This window comes from Lynx rufus, unplaced genomic scaffold (genome assembly GCF_022079265.1).
Source record: "Lynx rufus isolate CCGP_SWC_20201006 ecotype Redwood Valley unplaced genomic scaffold, mLynRuf1.p SCAF_6, whole genome shotgun sequence".
Taxonomy (NCBI): domain Eukaryota; kingdom Metazoa; phylum Chordata; class Mammalia; order Carnivora; family Felidae; genus Lynx; species Lynx rufus.
Genome location: NW_025814878.1, coordinates 40,640,484 through 40,652,634, shown reverse-complemented (window position 1 = coordinate 40,652,634; position 12,151 = coordinate 40,640,484). Strand labels below are relative to the sequence as shown.

At 37.1% G+C, this 12,151-nt stretch overlaps 1 protein-coding gene across 1 annotated transcript in view; it reads left to right on the top strand.

The window, feature by feature from the left end:
- Positions 1–2,608: 2,608 nt before the first annotated feature.
- KPNA5 (karyopherin subunit alpha 5) overlaps positions 2,609–12,151 on the top strand; it is a 43,366-nt gene continuing 33,823 nt past the window's right edge. The window contains exons 1-5 of the mRNA XM_047102901.1: positions 2,609–2,800; positions 8,523–8,656; positions 10,076–10,177; positions 10,297–10,396; positions 11,914–12,008. Coding sequence (XP_046958857.1) covers positions 2,797–2,800; positions 8,523–8,656; positions 10,076–10,177; positions 10,297–10,396; positions 11,914–12,008 — 435 coding nt within the window. The 5' untranslated portion in view covers positions 2,609–2,796. The remainder of the gene's footprint in view (positions 2,801–8,522; positions 8,657–10,075; positions 10,178–10,296; positions 10,397–11,913; positions 12,009–12,151) is intronic.

Sequence of the window (12,151 nt, the reverse complement as noted above, 5' to 3'; positions counted from 1 at the left end):
AAGGCTCCCAGCATGCACCGCTCCATGCCAGTCTGGGTTGTAGTGTTTTCTGGGAGTTGTAGTCTTTTTGCATCCTCTTTCCCGGGTTCGGACTCTTAATTTACTAAGGGGCACACGAGGCTCTGAGAATTTTCAGAATGAATTCGTACGACGGGTCCTAGGACATTATACGAATCCATAATAACCTAGGGCCTGACTACCGCTGTGTATCGATAAAGGGCTTATAATCCTACTATGTTCCAAAATCCAAACTATGCTCCACAGATGGAGGATAACTAAGATGAGTTCGTGCCTCAAGGTTACAAGATCACACACACCTTATTTTTAGGGTTCAGTTTTCATTTCATTCAATAAATATATAGCGAGTGTCTATTCGAAAGGCATTTTGCTTGGAACTGGGGCTGCAGAAGTCTTCAAAATATACAAAATGAACACCCTTTGAAGCTTACATGCTAGTGAGGCAGAAAATAAACAAGGAAACGAACTGATCATGATAGGTGCTATGAAGAAATAAAACTGAGTTATTTATAGAGAGGACTAATGTAGTTAGAAAAGGTCTCTCTGAGAAGGTGAGTGTTGTGATAAACTTTGCACCAACAGGAGGAAGAGCATTCCAGGCAAAGAAAATAATTAGAGCAAAGGCTCAGACTGGAGCAAAAAGAACATTTTGTGACTTGAGCAGAATGTTCTCGAAGGAAGAGTGGTTACTATATAAGGTCAGAGTTGTAGACAGGGGCCGAATCATGTAGGCTCTTGGAGAAAACTATTTTAATATTTACATAGGAGAGTGGCAAAACCTGATGATGTACGGTATATTTAGGGTTTTGTAGTTAAATATGGCAGATAGGACATGTACATTTATATTCCCTGCCTCTCGAAATCTACTAAAATGACAGAAGACTAAAAACAAAAATAAATGCTGATGAGATTTTAACAAAATTTGAAAGCTAGGAAAAGGATAGATGAGTAGAAACTAACTTGGATAAGAAGAGAAGTCAACAAAAACAAGTCACTTCATACACCAGAACTCAGGAAATGTTCAGAAATTAAAGACCTGACACATCTGAAAACCATATTAAAACTGGCCTGAAAAGAGGAACATTTTGCTGAAAAGTCTGAATAAAGAGCAGTTAGAACCATCTCCAGATTTCCTCCAACACTAGGTTGCCAAGTGACTGATCTTTCCGTCCAAGACAGAAGGCTACAGGTTTGGTTTTATGAAGAAAATGAACCAGCAAGGTTATAATGTCAGAAATGCACAGCTAAGTGGAGGGGGGCAGGGAGGAGTCAAGGTGTTGGACTGTAAGTGGGGAAGAGTGAAAGCTAAATACTGAATTACGAGGCTCCTAGCCATTTCCCCCAACACATTCTGATGTCTGATATGTGTCTTCCAGTCAGGAGATTAAAAAATTCTTCTCCAGGGAATATCATTGGTCCAAAAGATAAGACCTACAGATAAGGAAAGTCCTTCAATGAAACAGCCAACATCCCAGGTTATTACTCTGTAGGGAGGACAATTGGCAAGCAGACAATGGGCTGTTATACAAATTTACAATAGTTTTCTTTAGTGTCTCATTCTTAAATATGAATGGATACTCAAGGATCACTAGGCATTAGAGTACAGCCTGTAGCAGTAAAGTTGAAAACCAAATGATGAAAAAGGAAAAAACAAAACTCTGAAGAAACAGAGACAACAAATGAAGGAGGAAAAAAATACTTAAAGGAAACTACAATTAATATCTTCAGAGAGACAAAAAAAAGATATTTAATCCCTGAATCAAAAAGGAAATAGCTCTTGGGATTAAAAACACAATAGCAGAATCTATGTATGTATGTATGTATGTATGTATGTATGTATGTATGTATCTATCTATCTATCTATCTATCTATCTATCTATCTCAATAGAGAGCCAAAAGGTAACCACGAAATTCTCAGAAAAGAAAAAAAGAACAAGAGATAGAAAACAGGATCTTCTTCAGGGCAGCTATCATGTGTTATCTACTATACTCTGTGCCCAGCATCACTTCTGGAAACAGATCTTTTCAATACTGTTTGTTGAACTCCAGAGTGGATTACAAAGCTTATGTGTGTTATAGTAATTTAGAGTTCTTTATTTGGAATTATTCATGTATCAATGACTATTTTTTGGTCAAAAATCCACAGATATTATAGAATCCAAATTCTAAATAAATGGCAAATTGAAAAGCTTGAAACAAACCAGCAGGACATAGGAAGAGGTTTAATGAAGCTGAAGAAGGAAAGAGCCTCAGTAAAGCTCCACGAGGTTGGAATTTTTCCAGAGTGCACACTATTTCAGCTCCAATATCTAAAACAGTGCCTAGCACAGATTAGGCTCTCCATCAATACGATCTTGTAGGATGAGTGACTGAACAAACAAACCAAAAGAACGAATGAGTGAATGAATGAGAGCTCCCATAGAAGACTTAGGGCAGTAGAACCCATTGCTGCCACAGCTACCGCGCCGGATTGAAATCCCGGAGTCAGCGCAGGTACCGGCTCCTCCTTCGGTGGGTGGAGCTCTGCGCTCGCTTCTCTCCGCCCCTCTGCGGGTCGGTGCCGCCGCCGCCACCACCGCCGCCGCGGTCGCCGCTTGCAAGGGCTTCTGGGAGCCGAGTCTCGGGGTCTCGGGGAAGGGGCGCAGGTAGCCGCCATTTTGAGTTGCGAACCTTGTCGCTACGCTCGACGCTAGGGGCGGAGTGGCGACCCCACTGTTACCTGCAGCGGACGCCGCAACCGGGGACTGGGAAGTTAGGGCAGCGGATCGTGCCACATTAATGGGTAAGTGGGAGTGATACAGGCCAGTTTGGGTGAAGCTTGGGTTTGGTCCCTTTGGGGGTTGCTGGTTCCAGGGGTCACTGTATTTAGCCCTTTCCTTGCGAAGGTTTGAGGACCAGGCCATTCTGCCAGGGTTTTTTGCAGGGTTCCCTAAGGGACACATTGGTGGCGGGGGCGTGGCAGCCGGACCTTTTCCTTGCTGACGCGACGGTGCTGGGGATTACAGATCCTCGCAGCCAGCCGGGCTGGCCCTCGGAAGGAGCCTTAAACGGCCGAGCTCATCCTGCCCGGTGCCGCTTCACCGTGCCTTGGTAGCTCCGTTCTCGGAGGTACACGGTCTGGTCAAATGTTGCCATTCAGTCCTGGGACTTAGCGTCTGTGTGGGTCCGGCAGCTTATTAGAAGTTCCACAGTGTCCAGAATACCGCACGCTTGGCCCCGGGGGCCTACTTGTCGCACGCTCGCGGTCCGCCAACTTCCTTCCTCCACCTGGATGTCGACGCGGGACTGGGTGGGATAGATGCTTCTAATAGCTGCGTTCCAAGATGAAAATTTAACAAGTGTTTCCTCGGTAATGCATGAGAGGCGAAGGATTCGAAAGGTGTGCAATGAGGTAGTGATACTTCAAAAGAATATGACATCGGCATTTGCTCTTAGTCTTTTAAAAGCATTTTACGTCTGACTTGATGTCTCTTAATTACAGCACTCAGTAAGCGATTTTCTTTTTTGGTAAACAAGAAACAGCCTTATCCTTTAGCTCTTTAAGTACTGGTTGTTTGGTTATAGGGGCTGTAGTCAGAACACTTACCCCTTTGTACCAGCCTTATATTTTTACTAATACGCATCCAGATCCGTAGAAATGGAGGCTTTAGGGGCACAAGAAATTCCGTTAATATATATTAGAAGAAGTTCAAAATGCAATTACTTGCCCAACCTCAAAACAGTTTTTCAAAAAGCTGAGTGAAAAATAAGCTTATAACTGGGAGCAGAGAGAGAGAGAGAGAGAGAGAAAGAATCTCTGTTCTGCAGTCTCAAAGTATCTGAATGGCATTTCTTATATTTAAAATAACTTGTATGAGATGGTAACCTTTGAAGTAGTCTTTAAAGTTATTTTGCAGAAAAGGGAACAATCCTCTCTGATGAGGTACCTTTAGAGATTGTTCTTGGACTATATGTCTCCTTTAAAGCAATTGCAGTGAGGATGCAGGTGTTAAATAGTTAGTACCAGAAAAAGGAACAAATGATACATGAGTTGTTGGGGGTAGATTTTATTTGGTTAACATTTATATTAAAGATTTTAATGTGGGCACCTAGATTAATGATTCATTAGAAGTAGTGTCCAGTGTGTAGGCTGGAGAGGCACAAGGTAACTGAAGTAGATGTGGGGAGAAAATACTAGAGCTTGTTTCTTTACCTTTTAAAACTATTCTATAAAAAATTTTTCTATTTGTGAATTTTGTAATGGGAGAGATTATTAGGCTAGTAATACTTGTATATAAATAAACAAACATTGAGGATGAATACACAAATTTATTTATTTATTTATTTATTTATTTATTTATTTAGAAGAGCACAAGTGGGAAAGGGGCAGAGGGAGAGGGAGAGAGAATCCCAAGCACGCTCTGCACTCTTAGCCTGATGTGTTGTGGGGCTTGATCTCATGAAGTGTGAGATCATGACCTGAGCCCAAATCAAGAGTTTGATGTGTAACTGACTGAGCCACTCATGCGCCCCTGCACAAATAATATTTTGCATACGTAAGGATATGTGATCAAAAAAAGATTAGAGGCCGATGGCCTCGAAAAGCCTAATGTGTAGGTGATAAACGTTAAGAGGCTTATTTCTATGAACATTTCATTTTGCTAAAATATTTTATATTTATTGAGCATAAGTCAACAACTAATGTTGAAGTCCAATTTGTTCTGTAGTGAACTCGTCTTTTTCTCATCTCAGAGCCAAAGCTCTTATTAATGAGCCAGAATGTTTATATATGAAATACTTAGGGAATACTGCTGCACACTGTTTTTATTAATAAAGTTAGGTTGAGCTGTTTCTAATGATAAGTGTTTGTAGGTCCACACAGTATTATTGAAATCAATTCATTAATTATTTTAAAGAAGGATTTTGGTCGAGTATAAATATACCTTAATTGCTATGATGTACATGTGTTAAGTTCAGAGGCACAAAGTATCTTTCAAATCATTCTGAAGTGCTCAGCCTATTCCATTCTACTTTAGCTCCACCACTAATGAAATTTCTCTCACTGTCTTTACCAGTGACCTAATTATCAAATCTGATGCCTTGTGTGGCACCTGGCTTATTGTAGGCACTTAGATTTGCTGGATGAATCAAAGAATGAATAAATCAAGTGGTCTGTTTTCAGTGCTACTATAAATTAAATACAACCTTGTCTTTTGAATTCTCTTCTCTTTCCTCTTTCTTCTGGTTCTCTTATTTCTCTGACCTATTTCTTTTTGGTCCTTTGCTCCTTTTCCCACTAAGAGATAAACATCCTCAAGATTTCAATCCTTGGTCACCTTTCTTTTATAGCCCTACATGATCTTGGATTATCAATTAGGATTCTTCCTGGGGTTTGACCCATATTTTTAACCATCTATAGGTCTAAATCTCCTGTATGTGTCCTAAGTATTATAAATTGAACACATTTAAAATGAACGTTACTATACATGTATTAGAATGGCTATAATTAACAACAAAATTCTGGCAGTACCAACTGTAGCAGAACAAAGAGCAACAGGAACTCTTACACATTGCTGATGGGAGTACAAAATGGTACAATACTTTGCTGTTTGGCAGTTTCTTATAAGATGGGAGGCATAAACTTACCATGTTATCCATCAGTCCTTCTTCTAAATATTTACCCGAGAGAAATGAAAACATATTTACACAAAAACCTGTACATGAATATTTATAACATTTATTCATAATTGTACTAAATTAGAAACAACCTAAATGTCCTTCAACTAATGAATCGAGCAACTGTGATATAAGCATGCACTTGAATACTACTCAACAATAAGGAATGAATTATTGATATATGCCAACAATATGGATCTCATAGCTACACTATGCTAAATGAAAGAAGCCAATTCAAGACTATACACTGTTTTTATTCCACTTACTGTGAAATTCAGGAAAAGTCAGAACTGTGGAGATAGAGAACAAGTCAGTGATTGCCAGGTATTAAGGGTGGAAGAGGGGCTAATTGGAGCAGCATGAGGAAGTTTTTTATTTTTTATTAAAAAAAATGTTTTCTAATGTCTATTTACTTCTGGGGGGGGGGCAGAGAGAGAAGGAGACACAGAATCTGAAGCAGGCTCCAGGCTCTGAGCTGTCCGCACAGAGCCTGACCTGGGGCTCAAACCCACGAACCGAACTGTGAGATCATGACCAGAGCCAAAGTCGGATGCTCAACTGACTGAGCCACCCAGACACCCCAGCATGACAAAGTTTTTTAGGGGTCATGGAGCTGTTTGTATCTTGATTGTGATGGTTTTATGCTGTGCATTTGTCAAATTCATAGAACTTTATACCAAAGGAGTGCTTGTTTTACTGTATGTAACTTTAAAAAGAAAACAGTTCATTGTTTTCATCTCAAAAACAAGCTAGCACTCAAACAAAACCATCCCTCTGATACACCATCTGTATTCCCTGTCTTGGCTTATTTTGTCATTGTACTGAAATAGCTCAAGCTAAAAACCATGGGGTTTCCTAAACTCCTTTTTCTTATTCACCTCATATTTCTTATATTTATTTGGTCTCTTATTCTTTTTGAATCAATTTCTGCAATGTTTCTGGAATCAACAGTCTTCTACATTTCCATTGTAACTATTAATTTAGTTCTGGTCTTCATCATCAAAGTTCAAAACAATCTTCTCTTTAATTTCTTTAATTCTGTTCCTTAAGATCAAATCCAAATTTCTCAACTTCATTGCAGGAACCATAGGTGTTCTTAGTTACATTTCTAGCTTTATCTCCTGCCTTTTCTCCCATGAATCTTGTTTAGGCACACTTAATTTCTTACTGTTTTGTGATTATGCCAGTTTTCTGCAAGAACTCTGCCTTTGCATGTATTCCCTCTGCTTGAAATGCTTGTTCCTTCCCTTTCCCTTTTCATCCTCTTTCCTGGCAAATTCTTGCTCTTCCTTTAAGATAACTGTGAAGATTTTCAGAGCTCCCTGAGGCACAGTTAGCTGCTAGGTCTTCTGGGCTTTCACGGGATTCAATGCATATGTTTCAGCTACTCTACTAATTACAGTATAATTTGCTACTTCATTAGTCTGTCTTTGACATTAGAGATAGCAGATAAATGCCAACCTTCTTTTTCTTCTGTTTACTTCATAGTGTTAATTGATCACAATATTCTCTTTGGTTTCTGAAAGTAAAATTATTATATTATTTTAAATGTAACATGTTACATAAAATACTGTAAGTGCATTTGTAAGAAAATGTTTATATAAATGTTAATGTTTTTAAATACATTTATAATAAAACTACTTAAAAATATGTAAGTATTTCAGCATTTAAAAAGAACTAATTATTACCATAGTACTGCAAACTAGTATTGCAGTCATGACTGAAGTCATGACCCATGCGGCCTTAGTTTTTTTTTTTAATTTTTTTTAACATTTTATTTTATTTTGGGGGGAGACAGAGCATGAACAGGGGAGAGGCAGAGCCACCGACTGAGCCACCAGGCGCCCCCAGTCTTAGTTCTGAAGGCAGCACTTTAAGTAAATAAAAGAAGCCAGACCCCCAAAAATATTTGACCTGTGCTTATTGAAGCCTAATACCATGTTCCCTTGAAAATAAGGTATTTCATTCTGGCCATTTCTTGATCTTGTTGGGAGCATAACTTAGGAGGTTTTTTTTTTTCAATTCTTTTTTTTTTTTTAAATGTTATTTTGGAGCCGCCTGGGTGGTTCAGTTGGTTAAGGATCCAACTGTGGCTCAAGTTACGATCTTACGGTTCATGGGTTCGAGCCCCATGTCTGGCTCTCCGCTGACAGCTGAGAGCCTGGAACCTGCTTTGGATTCTGTGTTTCCCTCTCTCTCTGCTCCTCCCCTGCTTGTGCATGCACACACTCTCACTCTCAAAAATAAATAAACATTAAAAAATAAAAAGTTTTTTTAAAAAAATTATTATTATTTACTTATTTTGAGAGAGAGAGAGGGAGAGAGAGAAAGAGAGAGAGAGAATTCCAACCAGGCTTTGCCCTTCAGTGCAGAGCCTGATGTGGGGCTCCACCTCACAAACCATGACATCATGAGCTGAGCCAAAATCAAGAGTCAACTGCTTAACCGACTGAGCCACTCAGGCACCCCTAGAAGTTTTTTTTTACCCAACTATTTCATGATTGATAATTTCCTGGCTGACAGTGAATATAAGACGTTTCCTACTTCAGAAAGGTTAAAACAGCAGGCTTTGTGGAGTGCGTCTTAAAACCAGTGAAGTTAGGGTAATGACTTTATCTGTGTTTAGACCAAAATCTATTATTTGTTTGATAGTTTAGTCCTTAAAATATTTGGTCCTTTTGCTCCAATTTTGTTATGGGAATGAGGGAATGTATTCTTTGTACATGATCTTTAGAATGGATTTTGTAATTCTATTTAAGCAGTAAGCATGAACTTAGTTTCCCTAGAGTAAACATTTCATGTTGTTTTGAGAGTTACAAGTACCTGTTTTCTTCTCTCCTAACCTTAAGATGCCATGGCTAGTCCAGGGAAAGATAACTATAGAATGAAAAGTTATAAGAACAAAGCCCTAAACCCCCAAGAGATGCGCAGACGAAGAGAAGAAGAAGGAATACAGCTTCGAAAACAAAAAAGGGAAGAACAGGTAGGTGTTTCAAAATATTTAATTCTGTTTATCACAAAACTGTATAGATTTTAGAAGTTGCGTTATTATTGCTTATTTTTAGATAATTTTAAATGAAAAAGTGTTTTAGGAAATTGAATATAAGCCTATCCTTTAATTTGTTAGACTCCAGGAGTAATTCATGAATCAGAAACCTGTACTATTTTTAATCATTGAGAGGAACAGCTTTTCTGTTCTATTGATAAACCTTTTCTGTTAATTATATTTTATCCCAGTGCTAAGGATTTTTTACCCTTAAGCCTGTTTAGATCACTTCTGTTTGTCATTATAAAATTCTTCCCCCAAAAATATTGTATTCATTTGTTGCTTTGTGGTTTTCACAGTTCTTGGTTTTAAGTTAATTGTAGTCATCTTCCTATGCTGATCATACTGTTCCTTCTGTAGTCTCATCAGCCAGCTAGATCTCTAAGACTTCTCTGTTCTGAATTTTGTATATGTGACATAAGGAATAGAAACATCATTAGAAAGAGTGCCTCTCAATGCTTTTCATTCCAAGTTCTACTTAAGTTTAGAAATATTTATAAGTAATTAAGAGGGTATAGTCTTCACATGCGTAAATTAAAACTAATGTGCAGAAAGGGCTAGCAATGAAGAAAGTAGAGAAAGACCCTGTTTTATAAATATGATTTGTCATCTCCCTATCTGTATTATCTAGCACAGTCCTAACTATATTATAGTAGGAACTCAAAAAAAAAATAAAAAAAATCTGTTGAGTGAATGATTAGAAGGAACTATACTGGCTGAAGAAGAGTGGTAATTATTTAGCTATCAAAAAGAATATGATACCAGAAATTTTCCTCTCTATTTTGATGTAGGAAATGTATCTATGCATCCTACTCAGTGACTTCTCTATGCTTTATTTCTCTTATCTTTTTTTTCTTTATTTGTTTATTCACTTCTGAAATAATAAGGATAGGGCCATCTTTCCTGAGAGGAGTTCTCTATTCCTTACTAATCTGATATACTACGTGTGTTAATATGCCACATTATTTTTCTCAGGTAACTGATTTGCTTTTTTATTAAGATTTCTTGGAAAAATTTTTGAAAAATTTTTAGACATCTCATACACTAGTGTGAGCATATGTGCTTTTACAAGTACTATAAAACATAAATGTGTACTGCACTGAAGGGACCCGCCATTGGTAAAAGATCTGAAATTAAGAATGACTTAGAGTAATCTGCAGCATAGAGGCTAACCTAGCTTGGAAAGTTTAACTTCTCAAAGATTATTAAGGTCTTCATGGCATAGTGATTGAGAAACACCTAAAATATTTGGAATTTTAAATGATAAGATTATTAGTTTTTTGTACACTTAAATGAAAAATATAATTCTATGGGAATTCAGTGTTTTATGTATAAAGTGTTTGTTCTTTATTACAGCTGTTCAAACGCAGAAATGTCTCTTTGCCCAGAAATGATGAATCTATGCTAGAAAGTCCAATCCAGGATCCAGATATCAGTTCCACTGTACCTATTCCAGAGGTAGATATTACAAAAATATATTTCAGATTATACTTCAATAATATTTTGGAGGTAGTGGATACAGCAAATATTATTCATATAAAATATTTAAATGATAAATTATATTTTCTGTGTTTTAGGAAGAAGTTATCACCACAGATATGGTTCAGATGATTTTTTCTAATAACGCTGATCAACAGCTTACAGCAACACAGAAATTTAGAAAGCTGCTTTCTAAAGGCAAGGATTATTATTTTACGAATTGATTTTTAATAAGCAATTTAATTTAGTACATTTATCTTATAAAACCAGAAAATTTAATCATTTAATAAAAGAAGGCTATGGGTCATTACTTTTCCTAGATCAACATGATAAAATAAGCTTTAAAATTTGCTAATGCTAATGGATAATGAACTGAACTTGTAATGACACAATTTAAAATTGATGTCACTTTTTTTTTTCCCTCCAAATTTTTATTTAAATTCTAGTTAGTTAACATATAGTGTATATTGGTTGCAGAAGTAGAATTTAGTAATTCATTGCTTACATATAACCTCCAGTGCTCATCATAGCAAGTGCGCTCCTTAACCCATCACCCATTTCAGTATGCTTATTTGATATTACAAGATTCTGCACTAGAGTTTTATTTATTGGATTTTTTTTTTAAGGCACTCTTCTTTGTACGTCTTAATTTTTCTTTAAAATGTACTTTTAAATAAGATATATTTTCGGAGGGGGTCCCTGGATGGCTCAGTCGAGTAAGCGTCCAACTCTTGATTTTGGCTCACGTCATGATCTCACAGTTAGTGAGTTTAAGCCCTATGTCAGGCTACACAGTGATAGCGCAGAGCCTGCTTGGGATTCTCTCTCTCTCCTTCTCTGTCTTCCCCTCCCCTGCTTGTGCACACGCACGCTCTCTCTTTCTCTCTCAAAATAAAAAACTTTTTAAAAAATATCTATTTTTTTTAATAAAATTAATTAAAATTTTTTTTTAAGTAGGCACCATACCCAGCATGGTGCTTGAACTCACTCAAAACCTGGAGCTCAAGAGCCTTATGCTATACTGACTGATAAATAAGGAACACTAACTGAGAAGTTGCTGGGGAACCATAAGAATATACTTTTTGTTGAAACCAAGGGAGAAGAAAGACTTTTTGGTACTTAGGTTGCCAATCGCTAAAGTATCTTGGTTTTATTTTTGCGTATCTTTGTTTGAAAATTTCCTAGAGATTTTGTGGTTCTCAAAAGTCCTCTGCATTTCATGAAAATTTATGAAGAATACTAATAGTTCAGTAGCATTTCTGTAAATAATGGATTATACTCTGACAAAATGGAATATAACTTGACTGGAAAGCATTAGACAATGGTTGACAGGGAAGGGGACATCCCTGGAAAGTGGAGTATGCTTATGAAGAATTAGAGGGAACATTATCTTTCAGTTGGTGTTTCAAATGTTAGACTGAAATACTCCATGCTGTGAAGGTGACCTTTGAAATAGCCTTCAACTTACAAAATTAAATATTTGTATAGGAAATATTTTAGGATTTGTGTTACTGTGGTCAATGTAAAAGAATTTGCTTTGCAGTAAACATTGCAATTAGGAGAACATTTATTTACTTCAGTTACATATACCTGAGGCTTTTAAACTTGGTCAGTGAAACCTAGGAAAGTTTTTTTGTGCGTCCTGTTAATTGACACTGGGACCAGATTATTGTCTTTTTGTGTCATGTAATAACGTAATTCTTTTTAATTTTTAGAACCTAATCCACCAATTGATCAGGTTATACAGAAACCAGGAGTTGTACAGAGATTTGTGAAATTTCTTGAAAGAAATGAAAATTGTACTTTACAAGTGAGTTCTAAAGTTTTCTTTCTTAATTCTTTCCAGAAATAACATGTGATTAAAGTTTCTAGTGAAAGTAAGTTCTACAGTACTGAATATATTTAAGCATTCAGGAATAAAGGGAGAGGTGGTGCCACCTGTCTGGCCCTGGT